Below are 23,344 nucleotides of genomic sequence, written 5' to 3' on the forward strand. Positions count from 1 at the left end.
AGAGAACTTTGAGAACAATAGAATGGAAGTATAGTCTTGTGGAAGAGGGAAGAAGGTATGTTGCTGAAAGAAGAGAAAACAAAAAGGGAAGATTTGTGGGTATATACGAATATTATGGAGATGGTATGAAACAGTTCACTTGCTTCCCTGAAGGGAGAGAAACATCGAGTTGGGATAAACTAATACAAGCAATGCAGGATTTTCTAGTGTCAGTATATGAAAGATGAAGTTCTCCGATCAGAAAGGAAGAGGGTCAGAAGAATCTTGAAGAGAAGATGGAATTAACAGACTAGAAGGAAACACAAAATAAGGGAACCAATACAGATAAGGATGTTTAGATTGACGCAAGATTAGGGTCAATGAGAATGTGGATCAATAAAGCCAAAACAGAATGGGAGAACAAATTAGTATTATCCATGAGTAAGGATGTTACAGATTGGAAAACCCTGGGTGAAGAGATTCAACAAATTTTGAAGGTATAAAAAATGCTGTAGATTATTCCTGTTGATGGGTAGAAGGTTGTGATTCTTTGTAAAAATCCCTGGCCGGACTTTGAAGTTGTGTCAGCAGTAACAAAGCAAGGAATGGTAGTGGTAGGAAGATGGTCCCCAAGTTGTAATGAGAAAACTATAAACCCAACAGATAGCATTGATATGAGAATTCTGGGGCTGCCTTATCATCTATTGTCGGATGAGATTTTTAACAGAATTGCAAAGTTGTCTGGTGGGGAACTCTCGACTGTGGATGCCTCAGATCTCCGAGCTGTGCATATAGAGGTGAATGGAACGAAGCCAGAACTCATCCCACGTTCTACAGATGTTTTCTCAAATGGTCAAATGTTCAAAGCTTGGATAGCCTCCTCTGTAGAAGCTCAATGGTGGAAGGACTAGAGAAGATGAAATTGATGCGGCCAAAATCTGGTCTCGAGGAAACCTTGGAAAGAGAGGAGAATAGAGAAAATTAGGAAGTTTCATGAATAAGGAAACTGAAAAGACAGAATTCGAAAGGTGTAAATCAAGCTACCTCTTAGTGTGGTAATTCGAAGCAGCAGGTTAGAATTTCAATGGGCAGGTGTAAAACCTTCGCTCAGGCTTTAATGAACTCAAAAGGTGGAGGCGTGGCAGGTTCAAATTCAAACAAAGGGTCGGGGTGGGGACAAATGAGAGAGAAGTAACTCCTAGTAGGTCTTTGAATGGTTTGGTCCATTCACAAAAAAAAAAAACTAAATAGACACGTGACTTTAGTAGATAATGGGGGGATGTTGGGCTGATTAGGCCTGGCCCATTAAATTTGACTCAAATGGAAGAAAATGGAGTTATTGGACTAATTAGACATGGCCCATTAAAAAGGAAGTCATGTGATCACTTAAGTGATCATGTGACTACAAGAAGAGGTAAAATTTTGGGGGACCATTGTTTGGGTGTATCATTGTCCCAAACTGAAGTTGCAGTGGTGATTTCTTCCTCTAAACACAATTCTCCAGTTGCAGGCTCGATGAGAAGCTCTAGTTTGGGGCTTGCTTGGGTGTCGAGACTGATTTCCTACTCTACTAGTCCAGAGAAGCTGAATCCAAGGCACAATAGAATAAAGAACAAAGATGAAACATTAGATTCAAGGTGGATAAGTTTAGAGGACAGTACGGAAGGAGAGAACTCTGAAGGTTTTAGCCTTGGAAGTTTTCAAAGTGACACACTCGACTTGAGGAAGAAGCGGAAGATGGCTTGAAACTACTGTTTGATGACGACCTCTCTACTACACTTCCTAGACTCTCAATCCACCTCGGGGGAAGTAAAATCTAAGACAAAAAATAGCAAAGATCTATGCTCAAAACAAGACCAAATACAGGATATTAGTAGGGGCTGTAAAGTCAACCCAGAACTTCTTAGTAGAACTACAAACTGCCCTGTTCCTACGACAAACTATCTAGAGGGTGATTCCGAAGGTAACACCTCTGACTTTAGCCCAATGATTGGGGTTAAAGGGTCACCAAATCCTCTGGTAAATCCTATCTGTTTACAAAAGTCTCTTTTGAACCCGATTTTTGTTGTTACTAATGTTTCTTCCAGTCCTATGTATGTTGTGCCTAAAAGGGAGACTAACCCAACCTTGTAGTCTGTCAATCAAAATTATCAAATGCAGGAAACAGAGGTGATTGGAGATTTATTTTCAGAAATTGTAAACATGGAAATCGGGGATAGAATTTAGGAACTGATTATGGAACTGTTTAGAATTCAGGTGGAGGAAGAGAGGGCTGAACAGGTTGAAAGTTGGCTCAAAAAAAAAGGGGAAAACAAAGAAAAAGGGTCCAAATAGAAAGAAAGAGGGGAAAGAGAAGCTAGAGGAGCCTAGATCTAAAGAAGTTGGTGTAAAAAAGCAGAAAAAGAAAAAATTAAGTGAGGTGGAAAGGCTAAAATGTGAGGTGGATTATGATAACGGGAGTGTTGGAAAAAAGGAGAAGCGGTGAGTGATTTGTTTGGTTAAGGGTATTTTGTCACGGTCTCCATGAAATTGATAAGCTGGAATGTAAGAGGGTTAAGAAGCTCAAGAAAAAGAGGAGTGATTAGGGATATGTTGAGAAGAGAAAAATCAGATATTCAAGAATCTAAGTTGTCTGAGTTAGATAGGAACTGGGTAAGAAGTATTAGGTCAACGAGAGACATAAGTTGGGCATATGTACAATCTTGGGGAGATTCAGGGGGAATTAACTTTGTGGAAAAATGCAAAGATGAAGTGTACTGAGGAGTTAATTGGTAAGTATTCAATATCCATTAAGTTGAAGAGGATGATGGATTATTGGGAATGGGTTTTAACTAATGTGTATGAACCCACCTCTTATAAGGAAAGGGAGGGACTTGGGGAGGAGTTAGCAGTAGTGAGAGGTCTATGAGAGGGCCCCTGGTGTTTGAGAGGAGATTTTAATGTCATAAGATTTTTTAGTGAATAAAACAACCCAAATCACTGGGTTACAACAAGTATGAGGAAGTTTAACCTCTTAACAAAGATCTTTGAGTTGCGAGATTTACTTATTCAAAGGGCAAATTATACTTGGTCAAATTTTCAAGAGGTTCTCACTTACTATAAGTTAGACAGATTCCTATTCACTAACTGATTGGGTTACAACAAGTATGAGGAAGTTTAACCTCTTAACAAAGATCTTTGAGTTGCGAGATTTACTTATTCAAAGGGCAAATTATACTTGGTCAAATTTTCAAGAGGTTCTCACTTACTATAAGTTAGACAGATTCCTATTCACTAACTGATTGGGAAGTGGCTTGGTGGGGATTAGTAGTTATAGCACTACCAAGACCTATTTCAGACCACTACCCAATAATTTTGATCCAAGAGAGATTGGGGGTGGCCCCTTCCCTTTTAGATTTGAGAATATATGGCTTTTGCACCCTGAATTCTTGCCAAAGGTGAAGGAGTGGAGGGAGGAAGATCAAGCAGATTTCAGATGGAAGGTAAGAATTAAGTTGTGGAATAAAGAGAGTTTTGGAAAGATTGAAGAAAGAAAACAGGAAATTCTTAATAGAATAGAGAAGCTATATGGTGAGGAAGCTGAGAGAAGTTTGAGTTCAGAAGAGAGGAAAGAGAGATGGGGGTTGAAGAAGGATCTGGAAGACATTCTAAGAAAAGAGGAGGTTACTTAGAGACAAAAATCTAGATGTCATTGGCTCAAGGAAGGGGAAGGCAATACCAATTTTTTCCATATGTTGGCAAATGGGAGAAAGAGGAAAAACTCGGTGTTGAAATTGGAATGGAATGATCAAGTATTGACAAGAGATGAGGACATAGCCCAAGCCTTTGTGAATCACTTCAAAACACTCTACGAGGGTTCAAAGAGGTCAAGAGAAAACTTATAGGGCCTGGACTGGAGGGTTGGGAATAGAGCGTTGTTGGATTCCTTTGAAAGGAAATTTGAGGTTCATGAAGTGAAAAATGCAGTCTTCTCGATGGAGAGATCTAAAGCCCCAGGACCTGATGGTTTTATGATGGCTTTCTATCAAGATTATTGGAAAATAATTGAGGGTGACTTGATGGAGGTGTTTGATGAGTTCTATGAGAGGGGCAAATTTAACTCAGGTGCAAATGCAACCTTCATCGCTTTGACACCAAAAAAAAGTGGATGCAATCCAACCGAGGGATTTTAGGCCCATAAGTCTGATAGGAAGCATGTACAAAATCATTTCCAAGGTTTTAACCCTAAGAATAAAATGTTTTTCCCTCAATGGTTTCTCCAAATCAAGGGGCTTTTGTGTTTGGGAGACAAATAATAGATCAAATTCTCATTGCCAATGAATGTATAGAGTTTAGAAGAAAGAAAAAACAAAAGGAACTAATTTGCAAATGGGTGAAGGGTTGCATTTCTTCATGTCATTTTTCAATTATGGTAAATGGAGTAGCAAGAGGTTTTTTTCCTGCCAAAAGGGGCCTAAGACAAGGAGATCCTCTATCTCCCTTCTTTTCTACTCTGGTAACTGATGTATTGGGTGAATTGATCATAAGGGCAGATGCCAACAATATGGTTAGAGGTTGGAGAGTTGGAAGGGATGAAATGGTGGTTACACACCTACAATTTGCAGATGATATTATTTTGTTTTATGAAGGGAAAATAGAAGAACTCGTGAACCTAAAAAAGATAGTCTACAAATTTGAGAGGATCTCCAACCTTAAGATTAATTGGGGCGAGAGTTGTGTAGCAGGAGTCAATTTATGGAGTGAAGAGGTGATTCGACTAGCTAGACTATTGGGGAGTGAAGTAGGGGATTGGCCATTATAATATTTGGGACTACCTTTGGAAGGAAGTCCTAATGTGGATAGTTTCTGGTATCTAGTGATTGAGAGATTTACAAAGAGACTTGTGAATTGGAAGAGAAACTACATTTCTTTGGGAGGTAGGATAACCCTAATTAAGTCAACTTTAGCTAACTTACCAGTGTACTTCCTATATAGCTTTAAGATACCAATGAAAATGGTGGCAAACCAGGTAGAGAAGATTATGAGGAACCTCCTTTGAGAACCAGGAGACACCAAAAGAGACCACCTAGTGAAGTGGGAGGTGGTTTCTAGAAGTAGAGATGAAGGGGGCCTAGGAATAGGAAATCTTAGGCTAAGAAACATAGCATTATTGGGGAAGTAGTTATGTAGATTGCCATTGGAACAGGACAGACTTTGGCAGAGTGATTATTAGCATTCATGGATTGGCAGACAATGGTTAGGATGCAAGAATCGACCCCAGGGCTTCCCGATGCTCTCCCTGGAAAGCTATTCATGGTATTTTACCTTCATTCCTTCCTTACATCAAATTTGATGTTTGAACAGGAAATAAAGTGTTGTTTTGGGAAGATGCTTGGGTTGGAGACATTTCACTTAATGAAAGGTTCCCTTCTATTTATTCATTTTCTAAAAATAAAAGAAAAGTGATCTCTTCAGTTTTTACTGATAACTCTTGGGACTTGGGTTTGAGGAGGGGTCTAAGGGAGTCGGAAATGACAATGTTGAATGAATTAATTAACCTTTTAGGGTCAACCTACCTAGATCAATCTTGTTTGGACAATAAAATTTGGAAACCTTCCCCATCTGGCGTGTTCACTTGTTCCTCCTTTTTTGATATCCTCGTTCAATCATCAAACCCTATAAGGAGCTTTTCTTCAAAGGAGATTTGGTGTCAACCTATACCCCCAAAAATTTGGGCTTTTTGTTGGGAGGTGGTTCTCTAAAAAAATCAATACTCTAGATATGTTGCAAAGAAAAAGGCCAAATGTATGCCTATCACCCCATGTTTGTAGCCTCTGCTTGGGATCTGGTGAGATAACCACACACTTATTAATTTCTTGTCCATTTGTGTGCTTTATTTGGATTTGGTTCTCTTCTATCTTTGGTTGTAGGTGGACACCTCCCCTAGATGTGGCAAGCCTTTTTGACCCAAGCTTTTTCAAGCAACTGAAGAGACATGGAATATTAATGTAGAGAGCCACAAGAGCAACTATCTTATGATCAGTTTGGAAAGAAATGAACAATAGAATCTTTAAAGGAGTGGAGAAATCCAAGGAGGCAGTTGTAGAAAGGATAATTATTATGACCATTCAATGCTTGAAAACTTTGGATTTGTTTAAAGACTTCTCAGCTGAAGACATTTACAGGAAATGAGAAGTGGTGGCATCTACAACTTCCATGAAACCTATTGTGCAGGAATTGTGGTCCCCACCAACACAACAAAGTGTGAAATTGAACTTCAATGGGAGTTCTAAAGGTAACCTGGGCCCTTCAAGTATATGAGTATTCAGAGATGAAAAGTGCAGAATTGTAGCTTTGTTTTCAAGACCAATAGGGGTGGGGGACTCATTCAGAGCGGAGGTGATGGCCTTGCTTCAAGGTGTAAGATATGCCAAACATTTGGGGTTACACCAAATTGAGATAGAAGGAGACTCTAAATTGTTGACTGAGTGGCTGCAATCTGGTAAGTTGGGAGATTGGATTTATAGACAGCCCATAAGGGAAATCCTCAACACAACAAGGGAGATCGGTGCATGCTTCAAATGGACAAGGAGATCAGCTAATGGTTTAGCTGACACGTTGGCTAAACAAGGGACTCTGAGGGAGAGAATGTTCTGGGCAGTTTTGTAAGAAAGATTACTATGGGCTCAACACCTACTTAGGGTTGACAGTTTTACATGAATCTGGAAAGTTACTCTTAAGTTATATTAATGAAGTTATATTTTCCAATAAAAAAAAACAATTAAAAGGTGTGGCAACATAATAAGGTTGGTTAAAGAAATCACTTTCCAAAATCAAGTATGTTTCAAACTAGTTTAAAGGTCGTTTGATAATGTCTGAAATAACTGAACCAATTTCTATTGGAAACTATGAAATTATACTTTTAAATTTGACCAAAGACAAACTAAGAAAATGATCTCAAATTCTATTAAATAAAATGCTTCAAAAAAATCAAATATAAAATTTATTTGGGCACTTCAAGACTTGTACAATTCTATGTTAGACTGAGAACCAGTGTTTGCAAAAACCATGGCATCATCACAAAGCAACAGTTGAAGATGTACTCAAGATATTAAAACTCCAAGAAATTCCTTGCAGGGGGTAATCCATCCCTCAATTCTACTTGAGGTTACACTCTTTTCATCTTTCATTTATTTGAGTTATTTGTTCTAGATGGAGAGAGGAGTTGGAGTGTTTTCTTAACTTTAAAAAGTGATTTCATGAAATTGAAAATATCCGATATATTGCTCCAACATATAAACTGAAAAGTATGAGTAATTATATATAGGAATACAACAGTAATAATAATCTTAATATCTTACTTGCAGTGGCACCAATAAAAAAAGCATATGGTTATGGAATGCCTTCTAATGGATTCTTAATCAAGATATTTATTATAGATTAATCAAATCAAAATATGTTTAGAAGATTTAACATATCTTACTTGCTTCGTCAACAACCTTTATTGTTTTGAACTTCATTTGACTTTTTTAGTGGACTCCCTTCTCATTCAAGATTTCTTTCTATGATTGTCCTGAATAAAAACTCACTAGCTGAGTAGTAGCTAGAGTAACCAATTTCTCCCCACACACTAAAACCCAATTTAAAGAACACATGCCTTGCATCTTTAGTTCAAAGGAACTAAATTCAGTTGGTGCATACCTGAAAAAGGTTAAATCCTTAAATTCAGAGGCCCTACCAAGAGTCAAGTCATCACAAGTGCTTTTAAGTGCCTTTTTAGTCTTTAGATTTGTTTCACTATCAAGATTTGCCATTTGTGTTAGAGAAAAACATGATATGGCATACAGAAGCAGAGATATTCTTTGGTTTTCTTAGATAACTAATGTAACCGAGATGGAAGAAAAAATATACAACACACATTTGGATCTGTTCTTGCAATGAACAACAGATCTACAAGAAAGAATCCATCGTACTTAACCAGCAATGATGCAATGTGGAGCTAAGATCTAATGAAATGCATGCCTCAAGCGAAAAAAACACACTGGGTAAAGTACTATGCCTTTTTGTAATTTTTCAAGTAAGCAGATAAATAGAGATGCTATTTACCTTTCTCATTCCCTTGAATAAATTTATGGAATTAGAAAATTGATCCCAAAATTTGGCATCCTTGATCTCCTGATCAAGTCAAACTAGATTTTGATTATTATGGCTATGGAAATAAAACAGGTACTGGGTACATGCCCTTGGATCAGTGTGTTATTTTTACATATCCATTGCACCCAATTGTGTATGTAGGAAGAGTGGGAATGGACTTGATCTATTTCTAATATGGAAGAGTAGCTCCTTCATTTTGTACTTAACATTACTTAATTTTTATTAAGTGAATTAGAGATGGATAGAGGTAGACCTTGTCTTAACTTCAAACTCTTTCCCTTCCATGTTTATTTGTTATAGTTAATAAGCTTCATGCTGAATGCTTGTTTAATTCTTGAGAACATTGTTGCTCATCATTTTAAAAGACAATAAGTTTATGGTGAACTTGCACGCACGTGCCCCACCACTAGTGTGTGTGTGTAAACTGGTTCAAAGTATCAATATATGGTGTTAGTTTTTGAGGTTTCTGATACAGAAAATATCTGAAGAAACAAAGGTAAAATGGCAAAAACTTGTATACATTCTAGAAGAGGCAAAACTTCTTATAGTTCACAATAAATGGTAATATATTAATGAAAGAACAGTCAATATCTGAAGAATCAACGGTAAAACAGAACCCTTTTGAACTTTTATATACATAACCATCAGAAACAGGAAAGTAAACCAGAAATGGTAATCTCTAACTCTATTGACTAAACCTGAAATGTACACCAGCGCTTGGGTAATGATCGGGAAGATCCCATGAAACCAAACATTAACTGCCAACTTGCCTGATTCTTGCCTTCACCCAAAATGAGACCTCTGAAGTTTATAATTTTCAGACCTGTCATCTGAAAAGGAAGAACAAGAAGCACTCGTAAGCAGATTTATAATGTTTGCATGTGGAGATCATCCATGCCTGGGGGAGACAATGGTGGAACTGCTGCTGCAAATGAAGTAGTTTCTGCAATCCCCAAGGCCTTCCTTGCAGTTGCCTGGGATTCTCTACCACCACCAATCTTTCGTGATGAAATTGTTTCAGATCCCATGGTTCTAGAAGAGTTATTGCTCTCAATGGATGATAAGAACTTGACTTTTGAGAGAGTTGTATTAGCAGATGCTATCACAGAGCTGAAAACACCAGATTCCCTCAAACCTTGAATGATAGCCTGTACGTGAGTGTGACAACAAGGAATCAGAAATACAAGACAAGCATACCATACAGTAACGTCCATTGGTATACACTATGAGGAGAAAACAGAAAGAGCAGAACAAATAATATGGGAGTGAAAGAGCTAAAAATGATAAAATTACTTGGTATTACTCTTTTTCCTCAAAAGGTTTCAGTGACCAAGCTTACCATGGGAGCATATATGCGTGTCAATATGCCTTTCCTGAGAAGTTTCATGTTCAGTGTCTTGTCAGTCCATACAACATGCTCGCGGTACCTAAGTAAGAGCAAGAATTTGATGAAAAAAAAAAGTAAGAGCAAGATTATTCAGAAAAAAAAACCACAACCAAAATACAGATACAAAACTAAATAAGATGTGGTTAGTTTCTTTGCATTTTCCAAGCATTAGGTTTTCATGCACCCATAGCCATTAAAATGCTATCAGTATTATATGTTTATGATTTAAACATATGAAAATACTCACACTGTGGATTTCCCAATTATATAAAGTTCTCATTTAAAACAAATCAATAGTTGCAAAATATTTTCTTGTTAAGGACTACAATTATAAAAAAGAAGAATGAGAAATAAGGGCAAGTATAATACAAGTTAGAGTATTACCATTGAAGCATTTCCTCCTCTGTTGCTGTTGAGGCAATTATGAACGCCTGCATTGACAGAAGCAACAAGGTCAATGATAAGTAGAGACCAAATAGATTGCCCTAGTAAAAAATGTTACTAGTTAGAAGTGATCATGATGGGTTACAAGAGAAGAGTTTTGAGGGCATGCTACTTTTGGTTCATTGGGTCGTGGTTAGGGAAGATGACCAGCTCAATCAAGCCTCATATATGTTTACTGGAAAAGAAAAATGTAACCAAAGCCATAATGAAAAACCAAAACCTAGACCTGCTCAATTAAAGTCAAACCTGTGGGATCATTTGCAGGATTGCATTATCTCTTTTTAGGCTTGTTATCTTTTTCGATTTAGAGGATATACAGAGCTTTGAAGGATGTTGTGACAAATGGAATAGTCTAGCAAAATGTTTTAAAAACCAACCCGGAGGCCGAACCGTTTTTGCCTCTGGGTCGCAGGTCACTGGTTCAACCGACCAGATCAAATGGTTCAAAACGTGCCACATCATCACACACACATATTATATGTGTATATATATATATATATATATATATATATATATATATTAGCAATAAATAATGCATAAATATGTTTTAGATGTGTTATATGTATTATTTTATATTTAATTTTAATTCATTTTTTTATTTTTTTATTTATTAAAATTGCAATTTGAAGCCAAGAAAGGGGTTTTTTTTGCAAAAATAGCGGGGCAAGCGCCTATGATGCCTTGAGACGCATAGATCTCGAAAAGTTACTCAAAAATAATCACCCCAATCAAACATCGGAGTGCAAAGTTGTGGCCTTCAAAAGTTTGGATGCATCGAGTATGCAACCCGTGACCCGGTCGAACGGTTCTTGACCAAGTCAATGGTTTTTGACCGTCTGGCGATTCTTGACTACGGGTGATGGTTCAAACAGTTTGACCGACCGGGTCGACAGCGGGTTGAAAACATTGGTCTAACATGTAGAATGGTAACTTCTATAGAAAATGTCAAGAGACAAATAAAAGGGAAAATATGACCCCCCCCCCAAAATGCTGTAAGATACCATTATCCCCACATTTTTTGAACTAAATACACCCCAGTCCCCAAGTGGTAAACAATTTCCAGCGTAAAGGTAGTTCAGTAAGTTCATATAGCTATTTCCTAGAATCTCCTTTCAAGAAATGTGTACCTATTTTATTTCTTCATAATCTGCCTTCAGCAAAACATCCCCAACCGTGTCTTAAATACTAGACTAGTTGATGACCCCATGCTGAGTAGAGGAACTATATGAATGTTTTTTGTCTAGGACACCCTATCCACGTGGTAAGTCTTGAAAATTTTATACCAGGATTTTTATTTGATTTAGGAGACTAATTTAGGTTTGCTTACAAACCCATTTATCTAGAAGATTTGGATCTACACCAATGTAATGCCTTCAAAACATTTCTTCTAGGTTTTTTATTAAGTTAAGAAACTAATTAGACTTGATTTTTTATTCAAGGATATTAGTTATCTTTCTAATTTGAATTAGAAACAACATGATTTTACCATTTCAAATATATTTTTATTCTGAATTGAAGTTTATATAAGTGCTTTTTCTGGGTGGCGGCCTAGCCTCGAGTTTCAACAAGTAAATAACTGTTTTTAATTCAGAAATCCATATAAACATGATATAGCCTAACAAATAAAATATTATTTCCATCCTTGTAAATTGTAATCAAAGAAAGATATCGTTTCTTCTAAAATGAAGGCCAAAAAAAAAAATTGAACTGGATGTAATCATTAAACTTACAGCTCTGTCAAATTCCAACATAAAACATCTCTTGACATCCTCCTTTGTAGGCTTGCACCCACACCGATCACGTCTAGAGGTCAGGTCCGAAAATTTGGTGTATGTGTAATGCAGGACAGCAGCTTCATCCAATTTAATCTCACTACCAAATGACAAAAGAGAAATCAATCGCATCCCATGTGTCACCAATAAAAAACAAAAGATGCTAATACATAACTAAGAAAGCTTAATTTACATATGGTATAAAAAGATAGACTTGGAGATTTTCAGATAAGTATTAACAGATTGAATCATCAGAGAGTATTTCGACATTTCAAGATACAGGCATCTAAGAGGTGACAGTAACTAGAGGAATAGGATCAGGAGATTCTGTGAAGTCTAAGTTTTTACTCCTAAATCTAAGGGCTAAAGTTGATAGCCACCACTGGGTTTTGAGAATTTTTCCATTGAGTGGGACCTTTGGTTTGTCTTGCAATGATTGAGAAAAGGTATCAAAATCAAAGCTTGGGGATTCATGCAGCACTTTGAACTTTTAAGAAAAAGGTCACAGAGATTAATTCATGTGTTGTAAAACCAAGTGCCACTGCTAAATGCCTCCTTTTTTGGGTGCGGTGGGGGGTATTTCTTAGCAATGTCACAGCAAGAAGAATATTGGATGTTACTATTTTTATATATCTCTCTGTCTCCAACTGTTATTGGCGCTAGTTTTCTTTTGGTGATTCGAAAATTTCTTTTACCATTAGAAGAAAACTTGAATTCATTCAAGAGAAAACTCCCTGCTACCCATACAAGACTGGTTAGAGAGGGGGAAATATGACACAATCCATGTCAGCTACAAGAATTTAAACAGAACGGAAAAAAAAACCACACGTCCAACCCACCCAGGTTTCCCCATTGAAGACAATCCTTAATTACCCCTACTTTAGCTAAAGCATCAGCCAAAGCATGGTTTTTAAAACCGACCCAGTGACCGAACCGGTCAGGGGTCGGTTACTGGTTTGAATGGTCCGACCGTTTGAACCGAACATTTGGCCCGATCTGACAAGAAAATAAAAAAAATTAAAAAATAAAACAAATAAATAACAGTCCCGTTCAGCGGTTCACTGACCAAAATCAACGGTTTTGGGAGGAAATCCGGTTTTTGGGGAAAACGGAACCGGTCACCTGACCGTTCCTGGTTTTTCCAGTCCAACCGTCCGATCCAGTCCGGTTTTGAAAACCATGAGCCAAAGTGTTAGCAGACCATGGCACCTACTTGAACGAGCAGTTCAATTGATTGCCTAAAGTTGTGCTTGTCTAACCAATGGCCTATAAACCCAAGTAATGTCCTCAGCAGCATGCATTCAAGCAATAACTGTTTGACAATCTCCATCCACATCTATATCCTTCCAGGCTTTCCACCCCGGCAGAAAGATTAACTTTAGTCCTTGAATAATTGAACCAGATCTAGGATTTCAGCTTTTAGGGAGATGTCCTAACCAATTGAACTTGAGAAACAGAGGGAAATATTGCTCTTTCTATCTCTTACAACCCCTCCTGTTTCCGATTCCCCTACATTGCCTAGGCTGCACCCATCAAGGTTGAGTTTTAACCTTCCTGATTCAGGTTCTACCCATTCTACATATCTCTTCTGACTGATGGATTGATTTCCTGCAACAATCTGCCATTCTCTCAACAGTTCATCCATAGTGACACCTCTGAATTCTCCACGTGCCAAGGCTTAGTCCCCAACTCTTATCTTGATGATATCTATCAAAGCACCTACCTCCATTCCCCTATCTTCAAAAATTCTGGCATTTCTGTCTCCCCATAAGATGCTGCCCTTGTACACTTCATAATATCTTTTTCATCTTCCTGTGAGAGGTAGTAAAAGTAGCAGAGAAAAGCTCCTTAATGAATAAAGGAGCTGTCTAGCTACCTCCCAAGAGTAGAAGAAAGGAGCCTTTTGTTGATTTGATAATCCCTCTTGGACAATCACCTTTTTTGCTGCAATTGTACCACTTTTATAATAAGACTTGGAAAAGAAATGTTTACCTTGAGGAATAGCTAAATCAATTAACTTCTGCATTCCTGAGAATAATTATGTAAAAAAGGAGTAAATAATATATAGAAGCTAATATAATATATGATTCTGAATAACCCTAAGGATACCATCACAAACTACATATAAATAAAGGCACGCATAAAATCATAAGACAGAACTAACATACTTTGGGGTCTTCATATAGTTGTGCCATCTGTGGGCCCCATTAGGCCGTAGATGATTTTGAACCCGAGCAGCTGATTTCCCGTTTCCATAAGTCAAAAAGTAGTTTGGGTTTCCACGGGTTGCTTCTTTATACATTCCAAAGTATGTGTCCTTAGGAAGATGATCATAGTTTTTCTTGAACAATGAAACCTGTTAACAAGCATAAAATGTGTCACAGGTTTTACACATGCTATCAGTCAAAAATGTCAAAACAAACAAGCAATGAAAGAGCACTGAGAAAACAGCCAACATCTTTTTTCTTCATTTTTTTTCCTCTCTTAACCTGATTTTTAACTAAATCACCAATACAGGTTACTCAGTTGGCTGAATGTGTCTGACCCTGGGCTGCTTTTAAGAGCGTGCAGTATACAATGGACAGGAGAAGCAAATAGATTTGTATACACATCGAACTCTTATGGTAATACCTAGGTTTTCGGTTTTCCATGAAGCAGATATGGGGCATATGGCCAAGTCCAACCAATCCATCAGATAGTGGACTTCTATGATTGGCCAAATGAGTGGCCATCTCATCTACTGCAACCCCCTGTTGTTCATCCCAAGGACATTGCCAAGGTGAATTTGTTGCTTCTGCAAGTGAAAGACAGATGATGTAGTAGTTGAACATGGTAAACATCTGGAGGAAATTATAAAGAAAAGCAAATGTCTAAAGAGTCTTTTTTGTTGAAGCAGATTTTCCTTGGGCTAATTCTCCAAGAGGGGTGGAGTGTTTGAAGACATGAATTTCTTGGTTCTGTCACCTCAGGTTCCATATGTATAACCATAGTTGTCAAGGCGATGCCTAGGCGACAAGGCGCCCTTGGAGGCTCGCCTCGCCCAGTCGCCTAGCAGTTTTGTGAACCGGGTTATAAAATACTTTTAGATTTTTAATTTTTTGACATTATAATTATAAAATAGACATTATTAAACTACAATATTCATTTTATGTGTTATTTACTAATTTATTTTTATTATTTTCTTATTTTGTTAGGGTTTAATCAATGCAAACATTGCTAACTGCTGTATTGAACCCATGGTTCACAGTATCAATACACCTCTATGTATTGGCAGAGGTGTATCGGTACCTATAACGATACTCTCCCTATTCTTTTATTTCTTTGGTTTGCAATTTCATTTTTAAATATATATATATTATTTAAAAAAAATGGGTCCCCAAAAACACCTGTAAACAGGTATCGGGACCCCAAAGATACAATATAATACACCCGATACGGGGCATATCATATCAAAATTTTGATCCTTGATTGAACCCTCAAAATTTTCAAAACCTGAACTTATAAGCAAGGGAAGAACTTAAAATTTTATCTAATCAACACATTTTCTTCTTCCAAGTCTTCTTCTTCTTCCACCTTTTCTTTCTTCTTTCCTATAACAAAAGTAGGGGTTCAGCCCCTATATTTTTTGAATTTTCTTTACTTTGTTCTTTTTCTTCTCATAAAATGTTGATTTTCTAGACTTAAACATGAAATTTATAACAAAAGTAGGCCTTTCATAGGAACATGAAATTTTCTGGACAAGGCGCCCCCTATCGCCTAGCCTCGCCTTGGTGCCTTGAAAACTATGTGTATAACTGTGTTGCAACTTAGAATAGCAGCCAATTATTTGCATCAAAACAGATGGCAAGGCCAATTTATACAAGAAATTGATTTTAGATACATAAAGTCCAAGTGACTAGAAAGTTAGAAAGACCCATCAGGAGACATGGATGGTTGATCACCACAACTTTAAAGGATCTTGGAAGTTCCTTTCACTAACTTCCAACTTTTTGTATATTAAAAGATTCAGTCTTCCTCTACCCAAGGAGTGTTGCAGGGGAGACTGCATTAGCAAATTCAAGCCCTACTGGATTTACCTCCAATGCCTACTTATAGATCTTGGATATGTGTCGTTGTTCCTAATATTACCTCCAATGCCTTAGTTGCCCAGGATTTCCCATACAGCATCCATCATTATTCAGTTTTAGCTCTTCCATGGCTGGTGGCATCCAGTCCATAGGGATGACATGCTTTGTGATGAAGAGGCTGGCATTTCTTTCCAGATCTTAAAGAAGTCGTCATTGCTGAAGCCTCATCACATGGCTTAACTGAATGAGCTAGTCTGTGTCTTCACTAGTAAAACAGTGGATGACAGAGAACAGAAGGTGGAGATAGGGCTGCTCACGGGTTGGTTCAGTTTGGTAATTTGGTTTTAGTTTGCCAACTTAACTGAAACTTCCGGGTTGACTTTGAGACCAAGCAAAACCAACCGACATGAGGTAAAAACCGACTTCAAATTTCAATTTTGATTGATATCAGTTTATTTGGTTTGAATTAAACCAAACTTAAATCATTGTTGGTAGCCATTGCCTTTTATATGTTAGGTTTGAATTAAATGCATTTAACCAGAGTTGCATGTTGGATGTTCTGAAATGCGTATTTTACCCCAAGAAATGTTATCTTTGACAAACAATGTGCCTTCCAATAAGAAGATTGGGGCCCACCATATGGAAAAATAATTGAAAATTAGATTGATAGAACTAATTAAGAATAGATTTTTTTGATTACCATGTGTTCATCTTTCGGGAGAGATAAGAGAGTGTATCTCTCCCTTCTCTTCTATGTATCATTCTATCTTGTTTAATGAATTTAATGAATGCAATTTCTGTTATTGATAAAAAAAATAGATTTTTTATGCCAATTAAGAATAGATAGAGAGAGCTCTTTTATGGGAAACTGGAACTGACTTGATGTTGAGAGAACACATGGTAATCAAATAGAATAATAATAATAACAACAACAACAAGAATAATAACAATAATAATAATAATAATAATAATAATAATAATAATAATAGTAATAATAATAACAATAATAATATATAATAATAAAAAACTGACTATTGGTTGAGAGGGACTGACCTGGCATTGATTTTTATGGGAAACTGGGAGATGACAGAGAGATATGAGTGAGTGGGCCAGCAAAATTCAAATAACAAAAGAAAAGACTGACTTTTCTGACACCTGACACATACAAAGACAACTGCATAAAGAGCAAAAGAGGAATGGGTTAGATGCTAGGTTGGGTTCAAAATTTTTCTAAACCGAAACCGAACAATTATCTTTGAAAACTCACCAAATCAGGTTGAACCAGATCGGTTTGGTCGGTTTTTACCATTCTATGAACAGCCTTAGGTGAAGAGAGAAGAGAGAGATTAGAGAACGAAAAGATTGGGCTGGCAGTTCCCTCTTCTTTATTTATAATAGGATGACAAAATAAAAATAGATAAATTACAGTAGTACCCCTGGTGGCACAATCTAATAAAAAATAACATAAAAGCAGCATAGAAAAGCACTCTCACAGCTCACTAACAGCATTAACAGTAAACTAACAAACACTGTTTTCCAATCAAGTCAAGAACACTCTCCAAGGATCTTTCTTTGTCATTAAAGATTCTTGTGTTTCTTTCCTCCAAATGGAACATGAAATTGCTATTTCCATGCTCCTCCACAATATTGAAAAGCTACTGCACTTCCTAGGGTTGATACCACCTAGCACCATTCAAGTAGAAAAGGTGTGCCTAAGCACAAGAGACAAAATGATAGGAAATTATTAAGTGAAAAGAGGTCTCAGACCTTGATTACACAGAGCACAGCTACTGTGGAGGACCTTATATTTCAAATGGATAATTTTGCAACAAAAGGCCCTAATTTTTGTAGGGGTTTGGGACCCTTATGTATTGCATTTACCAGAAACACAGAGAATAGATTACCAGGGGTTGTACTTGAAGAAGGGAAGCACACGAGAATGAACCGCTCAGGTCAAAGAACCTAACTGTTGTCATTACCCAACAAGTTCAAGAAGACACCTTCCAAAGAATAATGAAGTTCAATCATATCTCATTTAGTTCTCAATCCTGTAGGCCCCTTATGAATCCAAAATTCCAAGAGCTTCTAACATCTGACTCAACAAAAAATATGAAAAGGATTGTTTTGCATGGACAAAGACTACAGGATAGAGTGTGCCTCTTTTCAGGAACAATCACCCCCATAAGAGATTCCCAGAACTTTATCCTATCATCACTTCCTGGGGTACTCAAGATCATAGTTAAGCAGACAGGGATCTAAAGGTATCTCAGAGGTATAGAGCACCCACCGCCACCCCCATATTAGCAGGTTCGTAATACCAGCCTCCCACTACTATATCACTCTACCAAAATTACCTCTCATCCTTAATTCCCTACCTTTTTATATGGAAAATAAAATGTCTACATGTGTATAATATTAAGATCACTAAACAGGTCACAAGGCACACTTGATCAAAATGAATACTTCTGCCCAGTCATGACCAACTCCATGCAATATATATATAAAGTCAAGGAAATTGGTTACTCTAAAGTTGTTTGTTACCCACTGCCAGAATGCACAAATGATACATAAGTTTGCCAATCTACTAACAGAAACAAACATAATGATGACACCTCAGATCAAAAAACCTTGGATGACGCATCTTGGATATAGCAGAATCAGCATTTTCTGTTTCATACTTCAGCAATGCTATTTTTAGTCTTTAGCAAAGAAATCTGTGTTCTTCATTCAAGTGGTTATATAACCAAAGTATCATCACATCCATGCTAATAGTTCATTTCTGATACGTGCCTAACAGTTTTTAATGTCCATTTACTAATCATCATAGCATATGCACGTAAGTGTCTGTTGACTGTTGTTTGTGGTCATACAAGCACAAAAAAATGAAAAACATCTAATATGCATAAGGTTTCAAACAAGTTCATCTCAAAACCAAGTACAAACCTCAGTAGTTAAATTAATAACAAGGAATTATACTAAACAGAAAAGAGAAAGAAAAGATGAAGTTTTACCTCACTGAAAGGTTCCTTAATATCCTCACGTTCAACACTACTCTCCTGCAACAGTAATGAAACAATTATTCAATACTAGAAACAAACCCTCATTTACTAAATAATAATTTTTGAAAATTATTAAATTAATAATACTGAAATTACTTTTTATCATTTAAAAGATAAAATGATAGTGTACGAAAAGAAAAGTTGTTTCACTCACATAATTTGGAAGGATAACCATATCAACATTCCCAGGCACATCCAAGAGTAATTGCCTCAATGAGTACTCCCGAGAACTTGCTGGATGTATTAATTCATCGGTGTCAAGATGGATAACCCAATCCATTCCAGCATCCTATGATTGAGTAGATAGGACATATGATGCTTTTATCATCATCATAATTATAAGAATAAGAAACAGCTTGTTTACCAACAAAGAACAAAGATTACAATATGTAAGAGACAAGTTAGGCTCATCAATACCCTTGCCATGACAATACCCATCTCCATATTAAGAGACTGCTTCACAAAGAGTTCATAATTGCATGGCTTGTAGAAGAAGCTTGACAACCAAGTCTCATTCCAGATTCGGCTAGAGAACCAAAAAAAGAAAAGGAAACATAAAAGAGAAATCAAATCAAGGACACCTCATTACAAAGACAGGAGCTCATGATAACAAATGGATAAAGAAGTGTCACAAATGCCAAATGGATAAAACATTATTCATTAGAATGAAATGGCTTTTATTGCAATAGACATAATGTCGTACAGACAAAAAATAAGCTGAAGAATAACTAAAGGAGCAGGATTTTGGCAAAAAGAGCCAATCAAACCAACTATGTAATTGGAAATCATTCGGCATTTTATGCATAATTCTGTCCTTGTCCTTACTTGCTTAAGCTATTTACAGGGTGCAATTTTAACCTCTCCTAGATTGAAGGAATTGTTTATAGGATTCATGATGATCTTGCCCTCTAAATCCCCAATAAAAGTGTTGGTATCACTAGTTGCTTGTTTTATTAGCAGCATAATCAGTAATATTTTATAAGATTAGTTTTGCTATTTTTGGATAAATATCATTTGGATTATCTTTCTGAAAAATGTGCCTGCAGAGTGAAGTTCTATCTAGATGTCCATATTAGTGACCAACAATCTAGTTATTTCTCTTCCAATCAAAGCTATTCTTCTGCTTAAAAGAAAATATTGAATGCCAACATAAAGACTGAAAAAAAAAATACTTTGAACATAGCTATATAGATTAAAGAAAAAAACAAAACAAAACAAGACCCAAAGAACTAAGCAAGAAATTAACTAACCTTTTAGCCTGTTGTTCCTCTAGTTCTCTCGTTCTGTATATTACTTTGACTCCCTAAGTTACAAACATAGAACATATAAGAAAATTCTTAACCAATTGAAAGAACACATTGCGCACCTATCAAAAAAGGAAATTCTTAACAAAATGGAGGGTGAGGGAGGTGGCATATAACTTACAGAAATGGATTCCAGGACTGCAGAAACATTAGGAGATGCAGCTTTTCCTTCAACAAATAAGAAGAAAGTTGAAACGCCAATAACCTTATGATAAAAAATCCATGGCAGGATCTGCTCTAGGCCAGCCGAAGTGCTTGTAGTAATACATATCTGCATATTTGCAGCAATAATGTGCATGGAATGTCAAAAATTTATTCAAACACTCAAAAACAAACAAACGTACACATTTATCAAACACAATATCATATGCTAAGCAGAAATCTTGAGCTCCTAAACATGAACTGGAATTTTTTTTTCTTTGATGAGTACTGAAATTCATGAAATGCAACTGATGTCTCTTAAAGGGAGGGGGAGGGGGAGGAGGAGGAGAAAAACTAGCAATTAGTTCTAGTATTATACTAAACAAAAACTGGTTAAAAGAAAAAAAAAGAAAAAAAAAAAAAAACCAAGTATGGAAAAAGATGAAGAAACACCTTTGATTTTAATTATCATGTATTTATTATTTATATACATCAGAAAAGCTAAATGGTTAATGGACTATGAGAACATCCACTCTATGACCAATTTTTGAATAAAGAATTAGCCTAAAATCCCAAACCAATGTAATGTATGTCTTTATGTACACATATAATGTAATATTCTATACATCAGTGCATCTGACCATTAAAACTGCATACGAGTAACATTTGAAATAAAAATAAAAAGAAAAGTAAAATCAGAAACAAACGATATATCCCCTCCAAAACCAATATTGATGCAATCGTAATCTTATTTTAAGAATATAAACTGTTCATTTAGGAAGACAACTTCTCGTATATAATCAAGAATTTCCAAGTTTACAACATACGACCTTTAAAATCAAAACCGTTTCTATGATCACAGGATAAACTGTAAAGGGGGCAAAAGAGAGAACATCTCTAATACATTCAATCAGGATAAAATGACCTAAACAGCAAAAATATGCAAAACCATAATCTTAACAAATTTCTCCAAGTCATTTACATTTCTATCAAACATCACAATGCATGTCTAAGCAGTAAAAATCTTCTAGGAAATAAATGAGTTACTTGATTCCAAGGAGTCACTGCAGCATTTTCAAATCACCCAGATCAGTAAACTCATTTCTGAACAGGACCCAGATCATCGATTGTCAGTCTTTCCCAACAAATATCGGCCCAACACAACCCCAGAAACTCAACGAAAACAAATAAAAGGCAGGTTATGATCTCACCTTTGGCCTCAGATCAGCTTCATAATTGAACTTCCACCCACGATAATAAGGAAATGAAAGCGAGGAGCTCCGACCCAGAAGCTCAGCACAATCGGACGACGATGCTGAAGACAATGAGTGAGCAGGATTCGTAGGAGCAGAACTCACCATACCAGGGAATTGGTGGTTCTCGGGGGACCAACGCGTCATTGGTTCGTTGACACCGCCTCGCCATTGAAGAACGAAGGCGAAGGCCGCGAGGGATAATGGTAGAACTGTTAGGACAAAGAGAAGCCTGGAAGCAAGGTTTTGGTTAGACGAAGAAGCAGACGCTCTGAGAGAGGTGTATGGACCAGCCATGAGAAACAGAGAGAGAGGAAGGGGGAAGGACAAGGAGAGAAACAGACGCTGTTATGGTAAAATGGTAAATATAATCAAGGAACAATGATTCAATGAACGTGTTGTCTTTAGGCTTATAAGTACGTTATCTCAATTCTCGTGGCCGTTTCGCACAGGAAGGAAAACAGGAATCGCCCCGAGTCCCTGACCGTGTACTGGATGTCTGGATTCTGGTCTCTGGAATCACCATTGACCATTGTTTGGGACCTTTGGATTTCGCCACTCACCCCAACCCCAACGGGTAGTGCTGTTCATGGCTCGGGTCTACCCGATGGGTTTGAACTAACCGAACCGATTATAACATGATTTTGTCCCAATTAATAATTGGGTTGATTCCCGTCATTGCCTGTCCCAAATCGATTATTTTATTAAACATATATAATATTTTTTAATTTTTTTATAATTTTATTATGCTTTACATTTGGAATAATAAATAAGATAATAACTTAGTTTTTTTCTAAAATTGCATTATCAAATTTTAAATTTTAAATATTATTTAAATAAGCAAACATGGTTTTCAGTACAACCAAGCCTATCACTATTAACTGGGATGGTTCTTGAGTATGTGATTTTGTCTCAATTAATATTCAGTTTGGGACTGGTTCTACTACCTAAACCCAACTCTGACCCTTACCCCATTTTAGGTCATTCCTACATATCTTGTTCATCAAAGTTTTGGGTTTTCCCGAAGCCTACCCTAGACCTGATCAGCAGTTCAAAAAAAAAAAAAAAGAGTAGGTCCAGTTCTTACATGGCCTAGTTCTGGCCCAAGCTAGATGCGACTTGTGAGCATCGGAATTTGAGGCCAAGATGGGTTTGGAATTTGAATCAACCCTTGGACTGGTGGTAGGGCTGTTAACAAACAATGCCAAGTCAATCAAACTGTTCCGACTCAATCTAATTTGGTCAGTTTTGGGTTGTGAAGAGGGAATAAATAGATAGTTGAATTCGGTTTCAGTTTTTATATGTGAAAATCGAATTGAATGAACCGAATTAGTTAGTTTCTAATTTTCTAGTCTTTCTTAGATTAGATAATCCTTATTCTAGTTTCTTCTTTCTAATTAATTACTTATTTTTAATATTAAAAAACAATTAAACATTAATTAAATGGGAATTACTTTTTATCTTTATTATTGTTAGAAAATTTTAATGCCAAACCGACAATCAATTTTACTTAATGAAAGGTTGATTTCAGTTTAACCTTTAAATAACCCGATTAAATCAGATCGATTGAAAAAAATAATATATATATATTAAATGAACCCAACCCGAGCCATGAACCGTGCTAGCAGGTGGGGTGGGAGTCGTCTGCCATTGGATCAGATGTGGGTCCCCAGGGTGTCGGTTGTTGGATTCTTAAGAGATAAGGAACATACCCTATTAAAAACCGTATGGGTCACTTCTTCAAGCTGAAGGAAATTCAGAGCCCACTTGGAAAAGGTGTTTGCAGAATGGCAGTGTGTGCCAGC

The 23,344-nt window shown here is 36.7% G+C and overlaps 1 protein-coding gene and 1 long non-coding RNA gene across 2 annotated transcripts; both read right to left on the reverse strand.

Moving 5' to 3' along the window:
• Positions 1–8,657: 8,657 nt before the first annotated feature.
• LOC148874741 (glycosyltransferase-like At2g41451) lies at positions 8,658–22,047 on the reverse strand. The gene is made up of 11 exons (XM_088963910.1): positions 21,498–22,047; positions 20,267–20,416; positions 20,092–20,144; positions 19,259–19,367; positions 18,996–19,130; positions 18,794–18,838; positions 13,884–14,071; positions 11,674–11,815; positions 9,884–9,930; positions 9,452–9,539; positions 8,658–9,260 (listed from the first exon to the last, which is right to left on the reverse strand). The coding sequence occupies exons 1-11, from the start codon at positions 21,834–21,836 to the stop codon at positions 8,979–8,981; spliced, it is 1,578 nt and encodes a 525-aa protein (XP_088820036.1). The 5' UTR covers positions 21,837–22,047; the 3' UTR covers positions 8,658–8,978.
• LOC148874742 (uncharacterized) lies at positions 14,388–17,160 on the reverse strand. The gene is made up of 3 exons (XR_016104838.1): positions 17,050–17,160; positions 16,836–16,956; positions 14,388–14,509 (listed from the first exon to the last, which is right to left on the reverse strand). It is a non-coding gene; the product is annotated as an uncharacterized LOC148874742 (long non-coding RNA).
• Positions 22,048–23,344: the final 1,297 nt, after the last annotated feature.

The sequence above is a fragment of the Nelumbo lutea genome, chromosome 1, assembly GCF_056320005.1.
Source record: "Nelumbo lutea isolate HS-2025 chromosome 1, American lotus-T2T, whole genome shotgun sequence".
NCBI lineage: Eukaryota > Viridiplantae > Streptophyta > Magnoliopsida > Proteales > Nelumbonaceae > Nelumbo > Nelumbo lutea.

What these genes read in the sequence shown, in the direction of transcription:
- LOC148874741 (XM_088963910.1), bottom strand. Translation starts at nt 21,836, where the DNA reads ATGGCTGGTCCATACACCTCTCTCAGAGCGTCTGCTTCTTCGTCTAAC. An exon ending in CAGTCCTGGAATCCATTTCT is followed by an intron (nt 20,145 to 20,266) that starts GTAAGTTATATG and finishes TTTGTAACTTAG; the next exon opens with GGAGTCAAAGTAATATACAG. An exon ending in TGTTGGAATTTGACAGAGCT is followed by an intron (nt 9,931 to 11,673) that starts GTAAGTTTAATG and finishes CTGTCAATGCAG; the next exon opens with GCGTTCATAATTGCCTCAAC.